The following is a 25,322-nucleotide window of genomic DNA, read 5'->3' as shown; positions in this document are numbered from 1 at the left end:
GCACTGCATCTCTCTGTACATCCCTTCCACTTCATGGAGCTTGCATTGCAACCCTGTGTATTTAGCTTCCGGTTTATTCACTTTAAGCATTTTTTCATTTTTTAGCAGGGCTTTTTCAAGCCTTTTTTGCAAGACTTCATTTTTTTTCTCACTGTCGTGAAGTTTGCGCTGCGTCTTTTTGTGCATCCCTTCCACTTCATTGAGCTTGCATTGCAACTCTGTGTGTTTAGCCTTATGTTGCACCTTCACTTTAAGCATTTTTTCATATTTTAGCAGGGCTTCATCAAGCCTTGCTGGCAAGCTTTCATTTTCTTTCTCTGTGTCGTGACATTTGTCTTGCACCCCCTTGTCTTTAGCTTCCTGTTTTCTCTTCTTTTTAAGTATTTCTTCATTTTTTAGCAGGGTTTCAAGCTTTGCTTTCAAGGCTTCATTGTGTTTCTTGGAGAAGTCAAGTTTGGACTGCACGTCTTTGTGTGTCGCTTCCAGTTCACGGAGCGTGCACTGCACCTTTCTGTGTGTTGCTTGCAGTTTACTGTACTTGCACTGCACCTCCTTGTATTTAGTTTCCTGTTCTTTCTTTGCTTCATTTTTTCGCAGGGCTTCATTAAGCTTTGCTTTCAAGCCTTCATTTTCTTTCTTTACTTCTTTCAGTGTTTCTTTCACTTCATGGAGCTTGGACTGTTTGTATTGAGCTTCCTGTTCTTTCATTTGTAGCAGGGCTGCATCATGCTTCGCGCGCCAGCTTTTATTATCTTTCTCGGTCTTGCGAAGATCGCCCAGCACCACGTTGTAGTTCACTTCCAGTTCATGGTGCTTGTCCTGCAACTCTCCGTGTGTCGCTTCCAGTTCACGGTGCTTGCGCTTTAACTCTGTGTATTTAGGGTCCTGTTCAGTCTTTTCTATAAGCATTTTTTCAGCTTCTGGCAGGGTGGCATTAACCATTGCTCGCAACTCTCTATTTTCTCTCCCTGGTGCGCTGAGCAGGTCAATGAGCTTAAGTCTCACATCTTGCATCTTGCACAGCAAGTCTGTTTTAGGGTAATATCCTTGCCTACGCGTTGTCTCCCTAGAATCCTTTTTGCTCTGCAACCCCTGAACTTCTTGTTGTCTGTTCATTTTTGGTTGACTGCAAATTCCTCCTGCCTGTTCACTGTGAACCTTTCTGTCTCTCTGTTTCCTCAGCTGAAGAATCGACTTATGCATATTCAAATCTTTGAATGCTTCGAATGCTGTGAACAAACTCACTTCTCGACTTGTTCTGCTGAAGTTTGTCGCGTGTACTTATAGGTGAAAGTTCAAAGGCTACGTCACCTTTGAGGCCCCTCATGTTAACATAAAGGCCTTGACGGTGACGTAAGATTCTAATGACGTAACCGAGGTTACGGTAAACATTCCATATGCAAATTAGATTGTCACGTGACATGTGTTCATTTTATTGTAAATAAATTGCACGGTTTGAATTTTGGACAGTTTTTTGTTAACCTGAAATCCGCCGCTATCGCCGTGTTTTCTGTGCATACCAGCCTTCGTACTGCGTCCGTTCAGACGCTTTGACATCGCCCGGACCCCCGAGAGTACCTGGCTGTTGGTACGTACCGTAAGTCACGTGACTTTAATAGCGGAATTGGGTCTGTTCTTGTCCTCGTGAGGCAGCCGGTGGATACGCCGCATTGAGCAGGTTGGCGCGTCGGCACATATGTCTACCCCGGGGCGGATCTGCCTTCAAGTCAGCCGATCCGCCCCACCCTGTGACTTACTTCTTGCTCTCCGGACGGGGCCCGCCCCACCTACTGACAGCGGATTATCAAAACGCGGCTCCGCCACGGCTCCACGACCTTCAGCAAACTCGCGCCTTTCCCCGCACCCCTCTTTTTTCTCTTTCAGAAGTTAATGGCTGCTGGCATTGGGAGCGCAGGAGCAGAGCTTCTCTAAGGTAAGAACTGTAAGCCGTTCTGTTAAATATTCTTCATTCATGGCATTACCTGTACAGTAAAGTTATCCTGGTAGGACATAATTAAGGTTTTATTTATTTTTTATTCAGAAATGTGAGATTGTGGCAGCGGAATTAGCTTATAGCACATCAGCTACTGGCGTATTAGCTAACACAGCGGGAAGCTGTGAGGTTAAAAGAAAAAAAAAAAAGAAGCTCCTTCGGGATTTATTTCGGTGGGGAAGGCGAGGTGATTTGGTTAGCTGTCCAGGTAGCTGATGTTACTCCTGACTGAGCGCATGAAGGATTTTATTGAGCCTCTCCAGGACTGACTGCAGGTAAAGTTAAGCTAACACAGCCTATTGTTCTCCAAATCCAATCTGAGAGCATCCATCAGGTTAAAGTGGGTCTCACGATTTCAGGTGTTGCTGTAAAGTATTTAATAAGCTTTAGAAATGGATTTAGTTATGTCTCTGCTAAGACTTTTGATTCAAATTTAATTCCTTTTTTCCTATCGGTGCTGGAAATCCTTGAAAAATGCTTCGATTTTAAAATTGTCCTTTCAAGGATTGAAAAGCGCTTGATTTTTGGGCACAGTGCTTGAAACTGCTTAAAACTGTAACTGCCTTAAAAAAATATCTGAATAGTTATGAGATGGAAACGAACCTGCACGTCTGCATGTGAGCTGTCAGTCTGTTTGTGACCCCGCCCCTCCCCAGAAGACAGTCGCTGTGAGAGAGTGAGCGGACCTTTAGGAGGTCACATTCTTTTAGCCGGCCAGAGTGGGGCTTTAATTGTTGTTGGCTGGAAAACTGCAAATCCCAGTAATGGATAAGACCAGTATGGAATTACAATTAAGTCCAAAGAAAACAATCCGCACAAATTCCCCAGGCGTAGGTATTCACTTCTCGCGAGTAAATTCAACAACTGTGCGTTGGAAGTGTATGAACCCTATTTATTATCTTTGCTTGACCTTAAACTTTTCCACAATGCATATTTGGACTCTGACTTACTGAAAGTCCCTATTTATACAGTTAAAATACTTTGCTTTACCAAAGTTTAATATCCAACATGCCAAAAAAAGAAAAAAAAAATCAGCTTAAGATTTTCTGAAGTTTCATCATTATAATCCTTAAATGTATTTATGTCTTCTGTTACAGATCAATTCAGCCTGCCTTTCCCCCTCCACCTTGTCTGCTACCTCACTGAAGTAAGCCAAAATTCAATCTTAGAGTTCATTTAGATTTTCTAAAACTGCAAATACACTACTCACAAAAAGTTAGAGATATTTGGCTTTTGGGTGAAATTTCAGGACGAGCCTAAAATGCATTCAAACCTTTACAGGTGAACTTAATGTGACCGTCTCTAAGCTTTTGAATGCACATGTCCAGCTGTTAAATGTTTCAGAACTTTTTGCACAAGTCGCTGTTCTCTAACGAGGAGCTTTAATGGCAACATTCACAACAGTTTGATCCTCGAATCGACCAATAAATGTCCTGGTTCATGATGAGGACGACTGTTATAACACCAGCTCTAAATGAAAAACTTTTTGTGAGTAGTGTATGTGCCACTTAAAAGGAAAGACTCCTACTCAGTGGCACAATTACTTAAATGCTTAGGTGACCTTAAGGCATGGCTGGCTCTGAATTTCCTAAGTTTTAATGAGAAACAAACAGAGGTGATGGTTTTTGGTAACAACTCAGTGACCCCTCTGGTAGATCTGGGTCCTCTGGCACAGTTTCTCAAACCAACAATCACAAACTTAGGAGTTAAAATAGATCCAGACATGAAGCTTGATATCCACATAAATGCTGTGGTCAAGTCGAGCTTTTTCCACCTGAGGCCAAAATAAAGCCAATTCTCCAAAGGCGAGACTTTGAAACAGTAATCCACACCTTTGTCACCACTCGGCTGGATTACTGTAATGCACTTTATATGGGGCTTAGAGGGTCCGCTATTGCTCGCCTTCAACTGGTGCAGAGTGCTGCTGGGTGGCTTTTAACTGGTGCCTGCAAACATGAGCACATTTCACCTGTTTTACTTCACTGGTTACCCGTTTGTTTTATGATCTATTTTAAAATTCTTTTATTGACTCTTAAATCTCTAAATGGTCTTGCCCCACCTGATCTCTCTGAGCTTCTACACACTTACATTCCCACCCGGTCACTCAGGTCAGCAGACCAGCTGCTTCTGACTGTGCCTAAAACCAGGTTTAAGCTCAGAGGGGACCGGGCCTTTGCAGTGGCAGCACCGAATGTCTGGAATGATCTGCCACTGCATATTAGACAGGCCTCATCACTCACACACTTTAAATCACTTTTAAAAACTCACCTTTTTTCCTTTGGCTTTTAACACTAACACTAATTAAACATTGACACTGTGAGCTGTGTACTTTTGAAATGTAATTTTCAAGTATTTTAATGCATTTTATTGAGCTGTTTTATGTATATTATTGTTATATTATACAGCACCTTGGACCCTGTGGGTGATTTTAAAGCGCTTTATAAATAAAATTGGATTGGATTGGATTGATAATGTGTTAACAGCCAGTTATGGGCTTTGGAGGACAGTCTTCAGGTGTACCTTTATTCCACTCACTGATCACAGCACTCCTTCAAATGAAACACTCCTCTGTGAGACCTGTAATGTTCCTCTGTGGTACATAGTTGGATACCCGCATTGACTGCATTGATTGGTAATCACTGATGCTGTTAACATTTAAAGATGAGTTTTTTTCCCCACTATGTCCAAAGCTTACAATTAACATGTTATACACTTGCTGGCCACTTTATTAGGTACACAATGCCAGTACCAGGTTGAGCCCCCTTTTGCACTGCCTTAATTCTTCATGGTGTGGGGATATTTTTTACTACTTTCATTTATCATCTATTCTTCTCATACTGGCATCAGAGGCCCTTTCGGTATCTTGTACTGTATGCTGGATGGGACTTTCCCCGCCCATAGCAGGGGGACATCTATCATTCCATGTACTGTGAGGGCCACTCTTTCATTGCTGGGGGGACTCATTTATTATCTCAATATTTTACTCTACTGTCCCCGTGGTTAATTACTGGCCCTGTTCTTAGGGGCCTCTGTTGAGTCAGTGTAACTTCATTTATCATCATATATATGGGAATATATCTACTCTTATTTTTCACCAATGTTATTTGGACTGTCACTAATTCTACTTTTATTACTTATACTGAGACTATTTTATATTCTGTATGACCTTCATACTGGTGCATGGAGTCATTATTCTCCTGTGTTAGATACCATACACCACTTTTATGGCTTGTGCAAAGTAAGGGGAAGCCCCCCCCCCCCCCCCCCCCCCCCCCCCACACACACACACACACACACACACACACACACACACACACACACACCGATGTATAGAGTGCTTTATGTTCTCTGGGTCACTGGGGTGAGGGTGAGACCTGTTATGAACCTGGTTGTGTGTGTTTGAAGCTTTGGGAAAGTTGCTACAATGAGCACTGTTCACCTTGACACTTGTAACCTGATGTTGTATTTCAGCAGTGTTATCAGACAGGTGTGCTCCTAAAATGGAGTTCTGTAGGCCCCCACCCTCGCGCTCTCCTGGCCAGGAGGGGGGAAGAGATAAGACTTGGCTGAGTGGAGTGGTACTAACGATGTTATCCTAGCAGATGTTTGAGTAGAAATGTTCATCAATGGAATTACTGAAATAAATCAACTTTTTCATGACATTCTAGTTTTAAGACCAGCACTTGTAGCCATCTTCAGATCCTCCATCCCACCTGCACCTGGATACAACCCCCCCCCCCCCCTCTCTCCACCCACAGTCTGTCACATGTGGCTCCGTCTCTCCTCCACACTCAGCACTGGCTCTCCTCAAGGCTGCGTGCTCAGTCCTCTACTGCAGAGGTCCCCAACCCCCGGGCCATGGGACATTTGGTACCGGGCCGCACATAAAGAATAAATAACTTAAATTATTTCCGTTTTACTTATTATCTGTGTCTGAACTATATTTTATTTTGAAAAATGGGCGGATTCGCTCCGTTACTTCCCTCCACGACTTCCTCTTGACATGTCAAGACGTTTCTGCTCACATGATACATCACCGCTAAAATTAAACCCAGAAGCTTCAGGCCTGTCTAAGGAAATCGGTTGGTTGACCTACATAATGCTTCTTTAAATTTTTGAGTGCTCAACAAGAGTAGAAAAGCGCTATGTAAGAACTAGTCCATTTACCATTTTTATTTATCAACACCGGGGATAGCAGTGAGGTAGACCCAGCCATCAAACTGACTCTCCAGCGCTTGACACCGCGGCTCTGCAGCCACGCTCCATGTGAAATCGGCCGAACCCAGTCAAACCAGAAGCCAGCAAAAATGAGTATCAGAGAAACAAGCTCAGGGCTCACACTGATTCAGTGTTATGGTGAGTTGTATTTTTCATGCGCTTTATACAGTAAAAATCGCCGTCGAAGTCGCATAAATCAGGTTTTTGCTCTAGTTGGATGGCATCTGCAGGTCCTGATTTTTCCTAACATTAATTCCAATAAAATCATCACATAAATCCGTCGGATATTCACCTACCTCGGATGAAAAATCTGGTCCCATTGTAATAAATTTCCAGTTAAATGTGATCGCATAAGCTGGATGAGTTTAGCGCTAAAACCCTCCTCAGCTCCTGTCCGCCCACTTCCATGCATCGGCTCGTTCATGCACAACTACACACACACTAACAACGCCTGGAAAAATGTTGTAGTGTTTATATCAGTTCATTTCACCGGGGACAATCAAGCGTAAGCTACAAACTTGCACTTACGAGCAAAATTTCAGATTATAAAATTTGCAGAAGCAAATTCATAGATGAAGCAGAAGCCATTGCAGCGAAATTCGATATTAGACCCCAAACTGGGCCATTTGAATCCGACTGAGGCGATTTCTACTGTATTTGTTTTTGCGGTGTATCTTATTTTGAAGGCATGTTTTAACGTTACCATGGCTCTAACAGCTGACCAGGGAGCGCTGTGGGCTGAGAGCCTGTTATTCATGTTGAGGCGGGATGTTACGAGAACGCTGCTGATAGAGTTGCATACGAATACAAAGTGGATTCCCGTTTTTTATTATTATACGTAGAAAATATCACACTTGGTTATGACGTATTTATTCGCCACATCTGTGGTGAAAATAATCAGCAGGTGCAGCTCAGACTTTGTTTCAGACTCAGTCTGCTGGGAATGTCGGTTTTCCTCTGACCAGCACTGACCGAGGATTTTGTTTCCTAAACCTAACTGAGTAGATTTGGTGTTTAAACCTAAACAGCTGGCCTCATCACGGCTCCCACAGCTTCCACCTACGGCTCCAAGAAGCTGGCTGTTTAAGCTGGTGCAGAATATGGAGCAGGTCATCTGTTAGTGCAGTCTTTATTTCTTTAGATTCATTTTTACATGTTTCTATAATATATTGAAGGAAAATCACAGGGATGGAACAGGTGCTGGCAGCGTGCCCCTTCCAAAGGTTTTGGTCACAGCTGGAAATGCAGCAGCATGTTGAGATAATTCAGACTCAAAGAAACTGAGCACTGAGGAAGAGCTTCACTGGAGCTCTGCTGCTGTGACAGCAGCTCTGTGCTCCTCTGCTGCCTCCTAGTGTCTGTCTGTGTGCACTGCAGCGCTGCTGTTCTGATGCTGTCTGTAACACACTGACATCCTCACTGCAGCCTCTCGCTGCCCCCTCACAAACCTTCAGTGAGCCGTGACTGTGAGAAAGCCTGTCTTTGCCCACAGTCACAGTGTCACTCTTTCCACTCTGCCAGGTTTGCAGCATCGCAGCAGCACTGAGAAACGTTCTGCTGGAACCCTGAAGCACAGCCCTGCTTTAGCACTCACTTTATTTCTCATATGAAGCCACAGACTGAAATGTTTCTGAGTCAGACTATAGTTGTTGTAGTTCATTCTGGTGTCAGGAAAACTCTTCAGGTGGTGTTTTTGTGAGCAGAAATCAAACTGACTCCACTTTCATCCAAACTCTTTATTATAAAGCAGCTCATGGATCCTAAACACATCTTCCAGCTTCCAGAATTTTCCTGTTTGATGGAAGCGTTCAGCCACAGTAACTCCACACTAACATGGAGATCCACCAGGACACAGCACAGCAACACTGAGGAGCACACTCTGGATTATCATCATTGTGAGGTTCTGATGTTAGAAACACACCTGGGTCCTGTTCCAGAAAGCAGGTTCAAACATCTGCCCATTAATTCTGAGGGTCCATCTGAGGGTCACCTCCTGCTGACCAGTCATTCCTTGGAAAACAGCATCACCATTCCTGTCATATCCATCAGTGGGATAACAGGAAGGTCTGAAGTCTTTATCTGATGAGCATCAGTAATTAATTAGAATCCTTACACATATTTGTTCCTTGTGGCTGCACACAGTTGTGTTACTGTGACAGGAAAAGCAGAGCTCATGTTTCCTCGTGGAGTTTCCACAGAGTCTGAATCCGTCTTTTAGGGCTGGGTGATATGTTGAGTTTTATTGATATAAGATGAGACAGTTTCATATATATCAATATAGTCTATGTGGCGCCCAAGAGTCTCTGCCTGCAGGTAAGAGAGCGCCGCCATACCTTAACTACATAGCAGAAGTTGGTTTGTACTGTAAGTCACGTGACCTTAATAGCAGAAGTGGGTCTTTTTTGTGTGCTTCCAGATGCCGCATTGAGCGGGTGGGTACGTTGTTCTGATATGTCAGCGCATATGTCTATGGATTCATTGGCTGGCTGTTCATTTTCTCTTTCCATCTACAGCTGAATGTTAATAAAAGTGTCTGTGTGACATTTGTAGCTTTGACTCTGAAGGGCCTTTTTGTTTATACCTTTGGGAAGAAAAAAAAAAAAAATATATATATATATATATATATATATATTAGGGGTGGGACTTTAACGCGTTAATTTCGATTAATTAATTACAAAGCTTGTAATTAATTCGATTAATTTTTTTAATCGAGTCCCACCCCTAATATATATATATTATATACATATATCACCATTCAGTTAAAAAATATCGAGATATCACTTTTTGTCCATATCGCCCAGCCCTACTGTCTGTACTCTCACACTGTTAAACAGCAGTGAGGCTGCAGCTGAAACAATCAAACTCAGTGTCTGAAAGCTCATTTAAAGGAATCATTAGAATGATTGACCTTCAGTCAGCTCTGAGTGAAAAAGCCATCATCAGCAGAGCTCTGGTGAAGCAGGTTAATAAAGAGCAGAGCCTCCGTTTGAATCCAGAAGAGTGAGGAATATCAGGAGGAAAGATCAGCATCGTCCACTCAGTCCTCAGTTACCCAACTCCAGTTCTCATGGATCCATAATAAAGCTAACAACAAACCTGCTTTGTGGAACACATCCCAGGCAGAACATCTCACTGAGGTTTAGTTAGCTGCTAGCAGAGGAAGAACAAGCTGCATCCTCATGTTTGTGAGCATCACAGAGATTCACTGAGGAGCTGAAACAAGCTGATCCACAAGCTTACATGATCCTGTCAGAGCGGAGAGCCGAGCTTCATACCAGCAACCAGCTGTCAGAGATGCTCTTCTTCCTTCAGCTCCTCCTCCTTCATTTGGACCACAGATTCCTACCCAGCCAGGAGAACAGTCTCTGTCTTGCATACATGAAGGGGCGAGCTGAGGAGGACACACGTAACAGCACATGATCCAGTTTGACACAGAAGGAGCGACGCTGTGTTTCACACGTGATTCAGAGATCAGAGATGTTACCAGAGAGACGCACGAAGAAGAAACCTGAGCCTGTAATTAGAGCCAATCAGAGCTGGAGCCTTCCAGCTGATCATCTCCAGCTTCATTTGCAGGATGTTACAGGTCGAAACATATTAATCAGTTTGTTATTGGAACACTTTATGATCACTAACAGCTTCCAGCATTGAAGTTGTTTTTGAGTTGAACTCTGGGCTCAAACGTCTTGCTACAGGGTCCAACCCTGCTACACACGACACTGACCAGTATATGTAGAATCTTGTTGGATTGTTTTACTGATCTCAGTGACTTCACTAATAAATTAGAGTTTATTATTTTACTGGTTGTCATCTTTTGTCTGCAGTTGAGACTCCCAGGGTCTACTATTATTAGCCTATCTGAAACTATAACGTCTGTGTTGCAGACTGTTAGGAGTGTGTTTGTGTAAGCTGATGTTTGAATTTATATATCTTTTTATTATACACATGGAAGTGTGAGGCTTCTTCTTGCAGGTGGACTCGTAGGAGTCTCCTGACCTCCAGAGAGGGAGCAGACAGGGTCGGCTCATTCCATCCATTCGGTGCAGTTTTAAGGAACTTTTTTCAGATGAAAAAGGTTCCTTAAACTATTAAAAATAGACTGGTCAGGCTCAGGAGTTTGTGCTGTAATAGCTTTGTCCACATCTTTACTCTGCAAATGTATTTTAAGACAGTTAAGAAAAGGCAAGTTCTATTTTTTTAAGTCAAATTTTTATATATATATATATATATATATATATATATATATATATATATATATATATATATATATATATATATATATATATATATATATATATATATGACAGACAGAGAGAGAGCGACCACACACAGACCTCACTGCCTTCAGAGGTCAAAGTTCAGCTCTGAGTAAAACTCCTATTTCTCTGTTCCTGAGGTCACATGAAGGATAAAGCAACTAAACCCCACCTGTGAACATCATCAGCATTTCCTTACTGAATCACACAGCACAGTGACACACACACACACACATAACACACTCAGATACCTTCAACAGCCTTAAACTCTTTATGTCTACGATACAGCCTGACACCAACGACAGCAGCCACAGGAACCAGGAGAAACAGGAGAACCAGGAGAACTAAGAAAACTATGGGCCAGACTGGACGTTCTGTAATCAGCACAAACACAAACAACCACAATAAGTTGCTATGAATTCATGTCAGAGTTCACTTATATTCTAAACTTTGACAGCACTGACCTTTGACCTTCAGCTGTACTTCAGTCCGGCTCAGATCTCGTCCAAGCCTGCGGACGGTGCAGGTGTAGGTTCCACTGTCAGAGACTGTAGGGTTCCTCAGAGTGAGGCTGAGGTCTCCAGTCTGCAGAGCGTCGGCTCTCATTGATGTTCGGTTGGTGTAACGATCGTTTTGTTCATGCAAATCATCTCCGCTCTGCAGACGCACGTGGACCGTTGGGATCTTGAACTCTTTACAATCCCACACTGCTGCAGAGGAGCCACTGGAGACCGAAACTGGGACCTGACAGGGCAGCAGGACAGACTCCTTCCAGTCATACACCTCCACCCCTGAGGCATGCTGGGAAACTGAGGAGAGAAACATTAAAAAGGTGAGTACTTTGAATAGAGAGAATGCACACACACACACACACTCTCACAGGTTTTGGTGTGTTTTTCAGCCACTGGGAAGTTGTAGAGTTTGCAGGTCCAACAAACCTGATCTGAGTTCAGTCTGCTTTCATCACGGTGAGATCAGCATCAATGGAGCTCTGATTCACCATGGCAACGGGTAAACAAAGAGTGGAGTCCTGTATGATGAAGCAGGTTCAGCATAGCCAGGATCTCTTTTCCTCTCTGGCTTCTTTTATCTTCACGTTATCGATCAGGCTCAGAGGCCAGTTGAAGGTAGTTATCAACTCAGTACATCAATCCAGCTTTTGTCAGTCTATTGAAGAGGCGGGGTTTGCAGCATTGGACCAATCACAATCCTGAACAGGTGTACCGGCAGCAGAGTGACTGATTTTACAAAGATAAAACTGTAACGTTATAAAAAATATGCAGAGCTTAGACACATACTGGAAACAGGAGGTATTCATGGTAGAAGAAAAGTGCTGTACAGCAGGGATCTACATCCTAATTATGCAAAACAAGCCAAGAGGCCAAGAAGGAGAAGTCCACACAGGAAGTGGGGTGTAGCAGTTACTGTTCTCCCCTTTGAGGGGTGTGGTTGATGTGACCAATGAGAGCAAAGATACCTGAGGGTGTGAGAAACATTCAGAGCATGCAGTAGTTCCAAAGTGATGGGTGATGAGTGTGGTCGGGAAGACAAAAGGGATTCATTAGTGTCATGAGTGAATGAACAGAGCTGTCATGGACTTTCAGACAGATGCAGGACAGTGAAGCTCTGTGTCAGCGGCGGCTGGCGAGCACAGCTCCAGAGGAACGAGTGCTCACAGAGCCACAATTCATCCAGCAGGACACAAAGGAGCTCCACACAAACTGCTCCCATTGTTGTATCTGTGGAGGCAAACGCCTCCATTCACAGGAGAAAGTTTCTCAGACACCTACACACAGATGATGATGAAGATGATGAAGAATATGGACGTCCTGCACGTCCATATTAACACAGGAATCGACTCCAAGAGCTCCAAACTGGTCTCATCTTACCCCCTGTACCTGTGTCACGCTGACCACACACCTCAGTGAGAGCTCTGAGGACCGTCCCAAAGTAGATGGTCATCATCAGGAATGATGATCCAGCAGGTCTGAGAGCTTGCTGCTCTAAACTGTGAGCAGTGAGCGAGCTGCAGACACTTTAACACAAGGCTGCTAAAATCCACTCAGCCACACACACACACACACACACAAACTTATTACAGAGTAACAAATCCTGATTTAAATCATGTCACACACAGAGCACACACACACTGACAATCACTCTGTGTGTGTGTGTGTTTGTTTTCTCCTACCGTGCAGGAGGATCACTAACAGCAGCCTCAGCTTCATCATCCTCCTCGTCCTCAGAGTCCAGATAAAGAGTGGCTGAAGGAGCTGGTCCTCCTCCCAGCTGATCCTCTGCACAGGCAGAGACCTTCAAAATAAAAGCTGCTCTGTGGCAGTCACTTCCTGCTCATGTGTTTCAGCCTGAGAGCTTCATGAGCAGCTTTAAAACACACGCTGGTCACTGAGGAAACAGAGTCACTGCAACAGGATCTCAGCCACCCGTGGAAGCGTCACACACTGCTAGATGTAATAAATGAGGCTCAGTGGAGTTGTGCTGTGTGAGCTGTTATTTTTCTGTGCTTATTATTTTGTCTCTGCCCCACAGTGCAGTGAGGATGTATGTGGATTTTTTTCCAGTTCTGCTCCTTTTGTAACTAATTATCAGCTCATGCGAATAACAAGAAAAGACCTCTTTAGATGAAGCATTCGTCAAGACCTTCAAAACCTGGCCGAGCCTTAAAGCTTCTGCCAGCCCCATGAGTTCACTGAGGACCCTGCAAACACTTGAACCAACCTGCAGGCCTCTAAAGGGCATCCACACAGGAAGCAATGATACCAGTGATGTACTAACCAGAGACCATCAAAGGTCAATAAATGCAGCAATGCCAAGCAACCAAAGGTAATGCAAAGGGGGCAGGTCTCAAGCAACTATCTAAGGGTATGAAGAACACTGCTGACTGATAAATGATGGTGTGGTAAACACATTAGAGGATTGCCTAATCAACAGCAACAAAGTAATGTGTGACCAACAAATCACTTTATGTGTGGGCAAGGCTTAAAACATTGAAAACCAACCCAGCTAAACAGCTGATGATGATGATGTCACTGATGTCAACTTCTTGTTTGTGTATGAAGATTTAAAAGTAAAAGTAAAAATAAATAATCTTATCTGTAAAAAACTTTATTGGAACATTTTTTTTCTCTAACAGATTTATTTTCTAGTTATTTCATTTATTGAATGAACTGATCACTTCCATTCCTGTGGCTTCTATAATATAAACTTCATATCTATACATAAATATATACATACAGTGTACTGAATCACTGAGCCTCTATTCAATCACTATAAGTAACTTTAAAATCTAAAGCAGAATCATAAAGGTTTGTCAGTCGGTGAATCGATGCATGTTGTGGATGCTCCACACGTCTCCGTTCAGGGCATTGGCGGCTCCCTGCAGCGTCCACGTGAACAGAGCCAGCTGCCGCCTGAAGCCGCTCTCATCGAAACGTCCGGGGTCAGAGGTCAGCAGGGCAAGGTGCTCAGTGAGGGCGCTCAGAGTGTGGTTGCCACGTCCGTGGATCACATGACGGAATGGTGCTTCAACTGCAGACACATACTGAGACAGGAAGTAATACTCCACCTGGGCAAAAGGGAAAAGATGCAGAACTGTTTGAAGAACTTGTACCTCCATGATGTCTGTTGTCGCACTGCTTGCTATAGTTGTGTTTCCGTTATGCAGGTGTTCCAGTACTGTTTAGAGTACTTATATGATACAGGTGTTGTAGTGCTGGTCACAGTATTTGTACCTTCATGATTCGGGTGTTTCAGTATTGTTTGGAGTACTTGTACCTTCATGATGCGGGTGTTGTAGAAGCGTGCTGTGTTGGGCTCGTGCAGGTCGCTGTAGTCGATGGCTCTCTGTAGTGTCTCTGCTGCTCGGCTGTAATCTCCACGGGCGCTGAAGACCCACTGAGGAGACAAACCTCTGGCCTGAAGACACACAGAGAAGTCACATTACAGCGATGGGTTTGAACACCTGTAAAAACACTCATACAGGTGAGCTACCTGTAGCTCAGCAGAGCGTCTGTTGAGCTGAGCACTGAACTGTAGCACTGTCTGGGCGTAGGAAGTGATGCGTAGTGGCAGGATGTGGTCGTGGGCCAATCGCAGCACTATCTCCCCCACCAACTCCCCTAGGCTCCGCCCAGTGACCCCCAAACGACCCCCCAGCACTTCCTGGAGGCGGGAGACACTGTCCAATGGCGTGTTCACGAATGGATACGCTCGCTCCTAAAAACGACATGGATAACATGACACAATGTACCATGACAGTAAGTGTGTTTGCTGTATACATGCTGTAACAGGTACCTCAGTAAATCTGAGCTCCATGGCAGGAACTCCTGCAAACGCTGTGAAGCTGTACGCGCCGCTGTTCAGATGCAGCGGCTTCAAACTGAGGAGAGGCAGCAGCAGAGTCTCAGTTAGATCTCATCACAGTAACGTCTGTTAATCTTTTATATTGAAGGTTGGTGTGTGTGTGTGTTCTCACATCCTCCAGCTGCCTCCCTCTCTCTCTGCCTGGCTGTAGATGGTCTGACCTGCATGTTTCGGATGCTCCACCTGAAACACACAAAGTCCTAATCAATTAAACAAATCAATTAGTTGTTGTGTTTAAGAGAGGCTGGAGAACAAGGCCTCTTTCCGTCCACTAGTTTAGTTTATGTGGATCATTATTCTTTTTATTCAGACTTCTAGGCCCTAGAGTCTCAGATTTAGTTGACTTTGCTCTGGTGTGTGAAAACAAACCATTTGTAGGTAAATTTAACCGTGGTGTGGTGACAGATTCATACCGTTACTCTTTTGCTTAACACGTTTGGGGGCTTATCCGAGACCATTCTCACTTCAAACAGTGATCATAACCCTGCACACATGACGATCAACCAATTGTGTTATGCTTGAATCATAAAGTGTGCCAAAAAGGGAGACAAATACCAACATTTGGTAAAGCAGGGGTTTTATTTTATATACTAAGTTAAAATCTTGACATATTGATAAAGGGTAAAAAAGGTAAACAAGAGCATGAGAGGCTCAAAAAGGTAATGCTTTGTATTAAACATCTGTATTAAACTTCAAAGCACTAGTTAACTAAAATTTAATAAATAGTTATTGGGTTCATTCTCATGAAAATACTGGGATGTCAATTATTGACATTCAGTCTAAGCTCGCAGCATCACAGATTTCAGCACCAGCAGACAGTCTGTGTCCTGATTCAAGCAGGAAGTGAAAGCAAATAACAACTGAAAAGAGTAAATGTGCTGCAAACAGGTGCCAACACAACCGCTGGTTTATGATTTAAATCAGCACAACAGCAGCTGCCTACAAGTAGTGGCATTTACATTAACCATCCACATAATATTGATCTTCAATCAAATGAGGACTCCTACTGCTACCATTTTTGTTCAGTGCTATCCACAGTGCTTTAGAATGTTTTCTGTTTAAAAAATAGGTATGTTTGTATGTATATAATATGTAATGATGGATCATTGCTCTTATGTAAATTAGATTTTGCTATGTTAGGGTAAGAAAGGTCCAAACCTGCTTCCAGATTCTTTACTGTCTCTGAGAAATTCTGCAACTTTATGGGAAATGTTTTGTTTTTTGGAATATAAATGAGTGTGTCATCTGCATAGCAGGCACACCAAGAACAACAGTGGACCATATACAGATCCCTGAGGGACTCCAAGTGTACAACAGCAAGAATAACATTTTGTTTTATAAATATCTGACGGGAATGAGCTCCAGCCATTTTTGGTCCTCAGACTGGACTATTCCTGAGAATCACACTCACCTGTCTGATGGCAGCATCCAGCAGGTCAACCAGGAGAGGACTGGTGTAGGCTGACAGGACATCATCACCTGACATTAAATAAAAAAAGATAAAACACTGTGATTGGTTAGCAAAGGAAGTGCTTTCTGATTCGCTACAAGCTTTGTGTTACCCATGACAGCCTGATCCAGACTGAAGTAGGCCACAGCCTTCAGGTGAAGCATGGATAGGTAACCCTGCCAAACAGAGGTTAAAGGTCAGACAATTATTTTGATAGACTATGAAGTATTGTTTGGTTTGTGTTCTCTGTGGATGAACCTCAAGCCATTCGGTTGCTCCAACATTCCCAAAGTCTCCGGCATCCCAGCTGACAAACAGCAAACTGCGTCTTGGACTAAAACCTGAAAATATATCAATCAGTTCAGACAAAAGAAAAATCAATACACACACCAAAGTAAGTTCAGCAGCCCCTGAGCATCATGCCACCACCTACAACACAGTAAACACATATGTATCCAGGTGAGTCTTACCCTTCTTCACCATGCCTGAGAAAGTTCGAGCCAGCTCCAGCAGGATTGCTGTTCCAACTCCAGACTTCACAGCTCCAGGTCCCAGAGAGTCCCTCTGAGCTCCCAGTATGATATACTGGTCTGACAGAGAGATACCACAGAGAGATTGTGCAACAGTGGTAAACTTTCACCTGTCCCTGTCTGTAGTTAGAGCGTACCTGGCTCCACCCGGCCTTCCAGTGATGAGAAGATGTTGTTGAGCAGGACAGGTGTCATGACGTTGTGTACTGACATCTGGATTCTGCGACCGTTGTTGAACTCTGGACCAACTACGCAACGCACGTATGGCAGCCGACCCTGCCAGGACTGGGGACAGGACAGACCTGACAGCTGGCTGAGACACAGAGCAATGCTGTGAGGTCACAGTCACACCTGGGCAAGTCATCTGAGGGCATGGGGCTTACCTGAGCAGCTTGGCGGCAATGGTGGCAGTAATTGGCAAGGCTGGAATGAGTGGCAGACCGGAGGACGGAATCTGTGGGAACTGAGTATGATTGAAAGAGGGAAAGCCAGGGGTGAAGGGGTCACCTGACCCTAGGTGGACCTGTGATTGAACAGCAGCGTGGAGATGAGGATGATTGTTGGTCAGAAGTAAAGAGACATGGATAATGACAATGTGTGTGTGTGTGTGTGTGTGTGCGTGTGTGTGTGTGTGTGTGCGTGCGTTACATGTTCAGACACAGCAGTGTGTGTGTTCAGTCCAAGACGGCGAGGGTCCTGGGGCACGTCCGCAGGGTCAGGGTAGATCAAAGCTCCGCTCGCCCCATTCTTCTCAGCCAACCAGACCTTCTCAGCAAAACTGACCCCACCCCCAACACGCATCACCACCACGCAGCCAACCGCAGACACCCCCTCACGCTTCAGCCAATTAAAATCCTCCGGTCGTCCATAGTTGGCATAGACCACACCCCCCTGCAAAGAGACAGGTACAGGTAAAGGTAGCTGGGACTGTGATTACCATGGTGTTGGAAGCTTCCGGTCTGTTTGCCTCACCGTGGCATTTCCTGTGGCGCTGTATGGGCAGAAGTCAGACGGGTTCAGAGGAATCTGCTCTGAGACGAGACCTGCAGCGTCCACCAGGCTCAGGGAGCTCCTCTGAGACCTGAACACACACACAAATACAGGAGTGTAGTGCCCTCTGGTGGCTGAACAAGAACACTTGTAAATGTTTAATTTTACATGGTATGAAAAACATGTCTTTTTATGACCTGTGTCTCGATGTGGAATTTGTTTGTGTCTTTAAATCCTGGTTTTTATTATAGAGATGTATTCACTGCATTCATTTCAGAAGCTCATGAACAACATGTCCTAACATGATTTTGAACAGTGCAGCTAAAGTGCTTAAAGTATGACTGCAGTCAGGCTTTAGTTCTATTCTTCACAGAGCTTCAAAATATACCAGGAGTGTTTGAGAAACTGAGCATTCAGCTCTTACAGTCTTTTACTGTTTGTCCGTCTACAGGGGTGGTTGTAGCTCAGGAGGAAGAGGAGGTCACCTACTAATCGGAAGGTTGGCAGATCGATTCCTGCCTTAATGCCAAAGTATCCTTGGGCAAGATACTGAACCCCAAGTTGCTCTCTCTGATGGAACTGTTGGAGTGTGAATGGGTGAATGAGGCATGTTGTGTAGAGCTCTGTGAGTCCTCAACATAAAGCATTTGAAGCTGCTGTTAGGTGCTTCTGGGACATGCTGCTGTACATTTGGTCGTCTGATTCAGAATCCAGAGGATTTCTGGACTTCTGATCATCAATAACATCTGGTCTGGACTATTGTAATTCATTATTATCAGGCTCCCTGAAAAGCCTTCAGCTGATCCAAAATGCTGCAGCTAGAGTACTGACAGGGACTAGAAAGAGAGAGCAGATTTCTCCCATATTGGCTTCTCTTCATTGGCTCCCTGTTAAATCTAGAATAGAATTTAAAATCCTTCTCCTCACCTACAAGGTCTTGAATAATCAGGCCCATCTTATCTCAAAGACCTCATGTCATCATATTAGGAAATCAGAGAGTGAACACCAATCATAATACAGTAACTGATATTTTTAAAACCTTTCAGCTTCAGCTAGGAAACAGCTGATGCAGCAGAAATGACTCTTTACTTTTAGACAGTCTGCAGCGTATATCAGTTAAAGGGCACATATCAGGCTTTTAAATCCTTCCTTTTCATATATAAATCATTCATTGTGGTCTATATAAAGTAGAACTGCAGTGCTTTGGTCTGAATTCATCGTTATTGGAGCTCCACAGACCCCTCATTTACACCTGTTCTGACCCCCGTCTCAGAGCAGCTCTTTTTGGTGCGGTCTCTTTAAAAGACATTTCATGCCCCGTCCCCCTCCAGGTCACAGAGCATTCCACTCCACCCCGTTCGGCCATTTTTGTAGTTTGATAGCAGCGATACGATTATCTACCACCAGAGAAACAGGAACTTTGAAGAGGCTCTGATGCCGGGGGGGAGGGGGAGGGGCGATGTAAGGAATCGTGTGGGTTAATACACCCAACAACTGAACATTTGGACTTGTCTACTTGCAACTTCAGCATAACTGAACTTGGACTACAAAATCACTGTGAGAAAAAAATGGAGGATTGACGAGATTGGTTAGTTGGAAGTCCATGACCTTGTTTAGCAGTTCCACAGCAAATACTGTGACGTAAGAGGAAAGAAAAGGGAACAGGGAACCGAGAAAACTGAAAATTATGACCCCAAAAGAATATAAAGATATCTACGTAGCACCGGGACAGAATGCATTTAAATTTCCTGAACTGCTACACACTGAAAGTACACAACTAAATGTTTTTAAAGGCTAAAACAGTGGATTTTGCATGATATGTCTCCTTTAACCACAATGGCTGTTAACAACCACAAAACAACTGGTTTTAGTTACAGGAGAGTTCAGTGACTGCAGGCTGTAAACAAACTGCATTAGGAGTTAAAGTTTAACCACAGGTTCAACAGCATCACTGCTGAATCAACAAGCTGCAGTCACACAAACATCTCTGAGCACAACATCAAATCACAAAGAGTGTCGGTCACAAAAGTTTCTGTTTCCTCTTTGGAAAGCCTGGAGATTTTTCTTTGACTCCATCAGCTGCTGATTTAATATCACTGAGTTTAAATGTAATTATTAAGTTTGAATGTGGGTAACTGAGATAATTGAGATTGAGCCTGATATGAAATGTAAGCAAAGTGTTGGCCCTGTTCCTGTGCTGGATGTGGGTGGGGCTTCTCTGGCTCGTACCTGTCGGGGAACTGCAGCGTGGCGTACAGGGACTCGGTCCACGTGTGGTCCATCTGCAGCTGCCTGAAGCGCTGCAGGATCTCTGAGGCCAGAGCCGTACCCTCTGAGGAGCCCGGAGGATGAACCGCCCTGCTCACTCGACTGACCACATGCACACACACACACACACACACCTGTAAGCCTGTAAAGGTGGCTCAGTCTACATGTTTATTAATTATATAGGATCTGATGCTGCAGTGCTGCCTGGGTCTCCTTCTGTGCATCCTAGTTTATAACCTTCTGAGCTAAACCATCTTAAACCTGCACTCTTTCTACTGTCCTGCAGGGGGCGACTAATCTAAAGCGTGATAGGATAGAAGTCTATGAGAAAATGAGGCTCCTGCTCAGCTGATCTGAGCTCAGTAAACTCTTTCCTGATGAGTTGATGGTCTCAGTCTCTGATTGACTAGAACATGAAGTTTATGATGATGGTCCCATCAGAGCCACAGAGGAGCAGGATACGTTATTACTGTATTCCAGCGCTCGCTCATCACGTTGGGTTTTAAAAGGCTAAGTTATTGATGGGGAAAATGATCAGTTTGAAAACAGGTGACATCACAGTGTCCAACTTTAATAAAAAATCTTCTGTAATGTCTTTAATCTCCCGATGACGCCTCAGTTTTACCTGCTGACCCTTTAAACAACCAGTAAGCTGTAAAGTTTCTATTTGTAAAGTATGTACAGCTGAAAAATAAAACTACAGTACTTCTCTCACAAATACTGTACAAGAACTCTACTTGTACTGAAAAGTGAACAGTACCTGACTGTGTTGTGGATGTCTTCATCCTGCAGCAGTTTCCTCATCATCACCCTCAGCTCTCCCAGGTAAAGCCCCACCCCTCCTTCTGCAGGTGCTTTAGCTCCACCCCCCTGCTGCACCTGCCCTTGCTTCACTTGTGAGCAGTGGTACCGCCCACTGAAAATGGCATAGGCCAATAGGAACGCTGAGAGAGAGAATCCACGCTCACTTTAGTCACATGATCAAGCTAATCAGTTAAAATGATTGGCGTTTGTTTACCAGCAGCGAACACGATGACTCCGCCCACAAACAGCAGCACACAGCCTCTCCGGTATCCATGGCGATACCTCAGCACCAGAGCTGTGAGGTCACTGAAAGGTCCCGCTTCCTCCCCGTCCTCTGATATCGCCAGCCTTAGCTCCACCCCCTGAACTCTCACCTCCTCCTCTTCATCATCATCAGACACTGAGTGCTGGAGGGACATGGAGAAAGCCTTTGGCGAGAAAGATATAACCATGGAAACAGGGGAAAGGAGGCGGGGCTTGTCTCACCTGTGTCATGTTGGTCATCATGGTGTCAGTGCTGCTCTGCAGAGAAACCAAAAAACACACCAAAAACCTCAACAGCAAAAACTATCCAGATACACCTTCATTCTTATTAGATCCCATTCCTGCTAGACTGCTCAACTGATTAATGCTTCAATCTTAATTATGATCACTCTGTCTTTATTAGGTGGTGATGTACCACGGGCCTTCAGGTGGCTGTAATTAAACAGCATTAGTGAGGGTTACAAACTCAGCAACACATCAGTCACCTGTTTCAAACACATGAGCAGGCTAAACTGTGAGCTATGGTGATGTTCGATTCCATCAACAGTGCACTGCTGTGGATTATGGAGCAGGGCTATCTCCTCTCCTTTCATAAAGGGTGGTCTGGTGACTCCACTGATAAAGGAGGTCATAAAGGAGGCACTGAAGCTCCTTTCTTTAGTGTTTAATTCCTCCAGCTCTGAATGTGGCTGCAGACTTCCATTAGACCACAACCCAGCACACCAGCACGCACACACTGATCTGTTCTAATGTTAAAATGAGAATGTTAAACATCAGGCAGTGGGGGCACCACAGCCCTGAGTGGACCCCCGTGTTCTTCATCGTGAAGCTGAGCCTGATGCAGTCTTCAGCCGACACACAACAGAACCACAAACACTCTCAGGAGTTTCTCACCTTCACCTCAGGATCTTCATTTGGACTCCGCTGGTCTCAGATCAGGATCCAGAGCTTCATCGGGGATTCTCTGACAGGGTCAGGGTGAGCTCAGAGCTTTTTACTCTTCAGCCTGCTGTGATTGGCTGCTGACAGGGGTCAGAGGTCAGCGTGTGCTGTCTGTTTGATCTGCTTAACTTTATTAACAGCTAAGTAAACACAGCCACACACTGAAGAGCGAAAACACTGCCCCCCACCCCCCACCCCATTTAACCACATTTGAAAGAAGACCCTGATCACATGACTGAAAACTGGATTTACTGAGAAGAATCAGGCAGCAAAAATCCAACAAACAACAGGGTGACGACAGTCCGACCCTCAGAGTCTGGGTTCATCTGCCTGCATCCATTCGTGTGCTCACTGTGTGTGTGTGTGTGTGTGTGTGTGTGTGTGTGTGTGTGTGTGTGTGTGTGTGTAACACTGGAAAGTCCCACGCAGACAAAGACTCAAAAAGTTCCGCCCATCCAGGCTTACCTCCAAACAAACCAATCACAGACTCTGTTTCCCAGCACACACCTGGGTTTCTTCCAGCTCAGCTCCATCCTGGAAGCAGCTCAGCTGGATGGGAAGAACTTTTGGACCTGAGTGTCTGGATCCAGTTTAGAGAAACAGGAAGCTCACAGCAGCAGCTGCTCCTGCTTCCAGCTGACAAACAGAAGCAGAACCAGGATCAGGATCAGCTACTGGGAGCCAGGATCAGTCCTGGGTACAAGAAGAAGACAAGGAGAGATGAAGTAATGAAGCTTAGGCATAAGTTCAAGCTCATCCACATTCGTTCCCAGGTGTTTGGCCTCGTCTCACCTCCACTTTCCCACGCTGTCAAATTCAGTTATGACCTCATCTCCTCTAGTCCAATCATTTTTCTTGAGCCAATCCTTCGCTGAGCGTGCTTTTAATATCACTGCTTAGCTGTCATTCTCCATCCCAGGTTCATTTGTGCAACCCACCACCTCCCCCTTTTACCACCTAAGAGGTCCTTCCAAGCCTCCATCTTTGTCTCCACCACCACCAGCATCTTGACTCTGGGGGGAGTTCTACCTAATTCCTCTCTCTACTGGGATTCCTTCAGCTTCAATGAGCCATCGGAGTCTAATCACCATATCAGCCATTTGCATTATCAATAAATTATCAATTCAATTTCTCCTAATGATCTCTCCTCATTGAACTGACAGCTCTCCATGAAAACAGGTGTGACTGGTTTAAACTAAGGTCCTGGACCCAGAGTCTGTACTGGTTTAAAGAACAACTCCATACTGGTTTCAGAGCCATTTGTCCTGGAATGTGGAAAGTTATTTTCTGGTGTGTTTGTTGCATCAGAGATGACACCCAAGATTGTTGGTTTGAGTAACGTATATTTTTTGTATGTTTTTTTGCTTCTTTTTTTTTCCAGGTGCAGCTGCTGATGAAGTGTTGTGGTTTTTACTTGTGCTCTGTCCTCTCACCTTTTTCTAATTTTTCTGCCTGTCAGCTCCAGCACTGCTACAATACATACACATTTATGTGAAAAATAACATGAATAAGTATCCAGCATGGTGGCGTGGTGGTTAGCACTACTGCCTCACAACTAGAATGACATCTAGAAGCCTGGGTTTGAGTCCACCTTGACCTCTCTGTGTGGGGTTTGCATGTTCTCCCTGTGTCTGTGTGGGTTTCCTCCCACAGTCCAAAGACATGCACTTACTGGGGTTAGGTTAATTGGTCATGCTGAATTGTCCATTGTGGCCCTGCGACAGGCTGGTGACCTGTACAGGTGTACCCTGCCTCTCGCAAATGTGGGGGGCCTCAGAAGTCCCCCCCGGTCTAAGGAAGCCCAAATATATATATATGTGTGTGTGTGTGTGTGTGTGTGTGTATAGGAGGAAACAGAAGAAGGTGGTGAGTGTTGGCAGGTGGCATGAATTTTGTCTGCTGAATTGGTTTTTGATACTTTCTTTGGTTACAGACTACGAGCCTGAATTACGGATGGCGGTTGGCATCAAGTGGACTGTGAATGGATGGGAGACGGCAGATGGACCTGGTGGTGGACCTGGTGGTGAGCCTCCAGAGATAGAGTTGGCTAGTGGGAAGGATGATGGTTGGAACACTGCAAGTAGTGGTAGGAAATGTAGGAGGCATAGGCTGCAAAGTGCATCTCTAAGTACAGTTGAATCTGATAATGATCAAGGTACCCTTGCATCAGGGATACAGAATGGAGGGCTGTAAGGTGATAATCAAGCCGAGTTGAGAATGTGCTTCATTCAGGGAGTGGAGCCTGATATTGCTCACCAAAGCAATCGATAAACTGGTAGAAATCAAAAGTGCTAGAGTACTACTAAGTGGGGTGCTGTTAATTTACTGCAAAGACAGCACACAAGAGGGTAAGGCTATTAGGTTGAATAAAGCTGAAGGTAAAAAGGTGACAGACACATTGATTGAGGCCAAAAAGAGTACGTGTGGAGTTATCTCTGGAATACCTATAACTGCTACACCTGAGCAGGTTAAAGAAAATGTAGTAGGGGCTAAGATGATTGAGGCAAGTGTGATGGAAAATTTGACTTTAACCTTTTATATGTTGTTCATTTATGGAGTGTGTGACCATGAAGTGACCTGTAGGCTGTAAAAACTGTCCAGATGACCATTTCCTTATCTGTAACCTACACACAGCCTTCCTCTCTCAGGACCCTCTGTGTTAACAGGGTCCCATTTATTAGTTTTATTGTCCTTCTGGTTAGTCTCTCTTTATGCAGGAACATGTAACTGGGAGAGGATCTCCTCTTCTTTATAGTGGGTTAAGGAGGGGGAGAACAGGGGGGTGTAAAAGGGTATTAGTACTTTGTGTTTCTGTGGAAGATTCAGAACTCACTTACATACATCTCAGTGTGTGGGTGACTTCTCCTCCTACGAGTAATAAACCATGTAAAGGAATCTTGTCTCTGTCATTTGATAAATACATTTCCATAACACAAGGCGTTTAAAAACTACAAGAGATGGAGAGAAGTGTGACAGTTTAGCTGTAATGCTGAAGTTTGAGGAGGATAGGGTGCCATCTAAAGTTTACACTGGACATATGAGTCATGCTGTCAGGACTTACATTCCCCACCCTTGAGGTGTTTTAAAAGTAGGGGCATATTGCTGCTGTGTGTATGGGGATGTGCGAGATATGTGTGTGTGGGTGGTGGGGGCATGACTGTGGGAAATGAGAAGTGGGAGTGAAGTTAAAATGTTATGTCCGTGTTATGATCTAGTTTGTTAGT

At 44.4% G+C, this 25,322-nt stretch overlaps 1 protein-coding gene and 1 long non-coding RNA gene across 3 annotated transcripts; one reads left to right on the top strand and one right to left on the bottom strand.

Moving 5' to 3' along the window:
- Positions 1 to 1,502: 1,502 nt before the first annotated feature.
- On the top strand, positions 1,503 to 12,960 carry LOC115775696 (uncharacterized). The gene is made up of 4 exons (XR_004019374.1): positions 1,503 to 1,933; positions 3,091 to 3,140; positions 11,131 to 11,299; positions 12,666 to 12,960. It is a non-coding gene; the product is annotated as an uncharacterized LOC115775696 (long non-coding RNA).
- A 643-nt stretch (positions 12,961 to 13,603) lies between these two features.
- On the bottom strand, positions 13,604 to 22,141 carry tfr2 (transferrin receptor 2). 2 transcript variants are annotated; one of them, XM_030723301.1, is made up of 18 exons: positions 22,051 to 22,141; positions 21,379 to 21,414; positions 21,107 to 21,299; positions 20,849 to 21,032; positions 20,050 to 20,190; positions 17,803 to 17,911; positions 17,479 to 17,721; positions 17,214 to 17,353; positions 16,968 to 17,143; positions 16,771 to 16,890; positions 16,559 to 16,641; positions 16,413 to 16,476; positions 16,262 to 16,329; positions 14,963 to 15,033; positions 14,782 to 14,866; positions 14,479 to 14,703; positions 14,263 to 14,403; positions 13,604 to 14,053 (listed from the first exon to the last, which is right to left on the bottom strand). In XM_030723301.1, exons 2-18 carry the CDS (start codon positions 21,397 to 21,399, stop codon positions 13,799 to 13,801), a joined length of 2,319 nt encoding a protein of 772 aa, XP_030579161.1. In that variant the 5' UTR covers positions 21,400 to 21,414; positions 22,051 to 22,141; the 3' UTR covers positions 13,604 to 13,798. The 2 variants fall into 2 exon arrangements, with proteins under 2 accessions (XP_030579161.1, XP_030579160.1); XM_030723300.1 differs by having other exon boundaries at positions 21,107 to 21,320; positions 22,051 to 22,126.
- Between the last annotated feature and the right edge of the window lie 3,181 nt (positions 22,142 to 25,322).

The sequence above is a fragment of the Archocentrus centrarchus genome, unplaced genomic scaffold, assembly GCF_007364275.1.
Source record: "Archocentrus centrarchus isolate MPI-CPG fArcCen1 unplaced genomic scaffold, fArcCen1 scaffold_24_ctg1, whole genome shotgun sequence".
Taxonomy (NCBI): Eukaryota; Metazoa; Chordata; class Actinopteri; order Cichliformes; family Cichlidae; genus Archocentrus; species Archocentrus centrarchus.
This window is presented reverse-complemented; position numbering and strand designations above follow the sequence as displayed.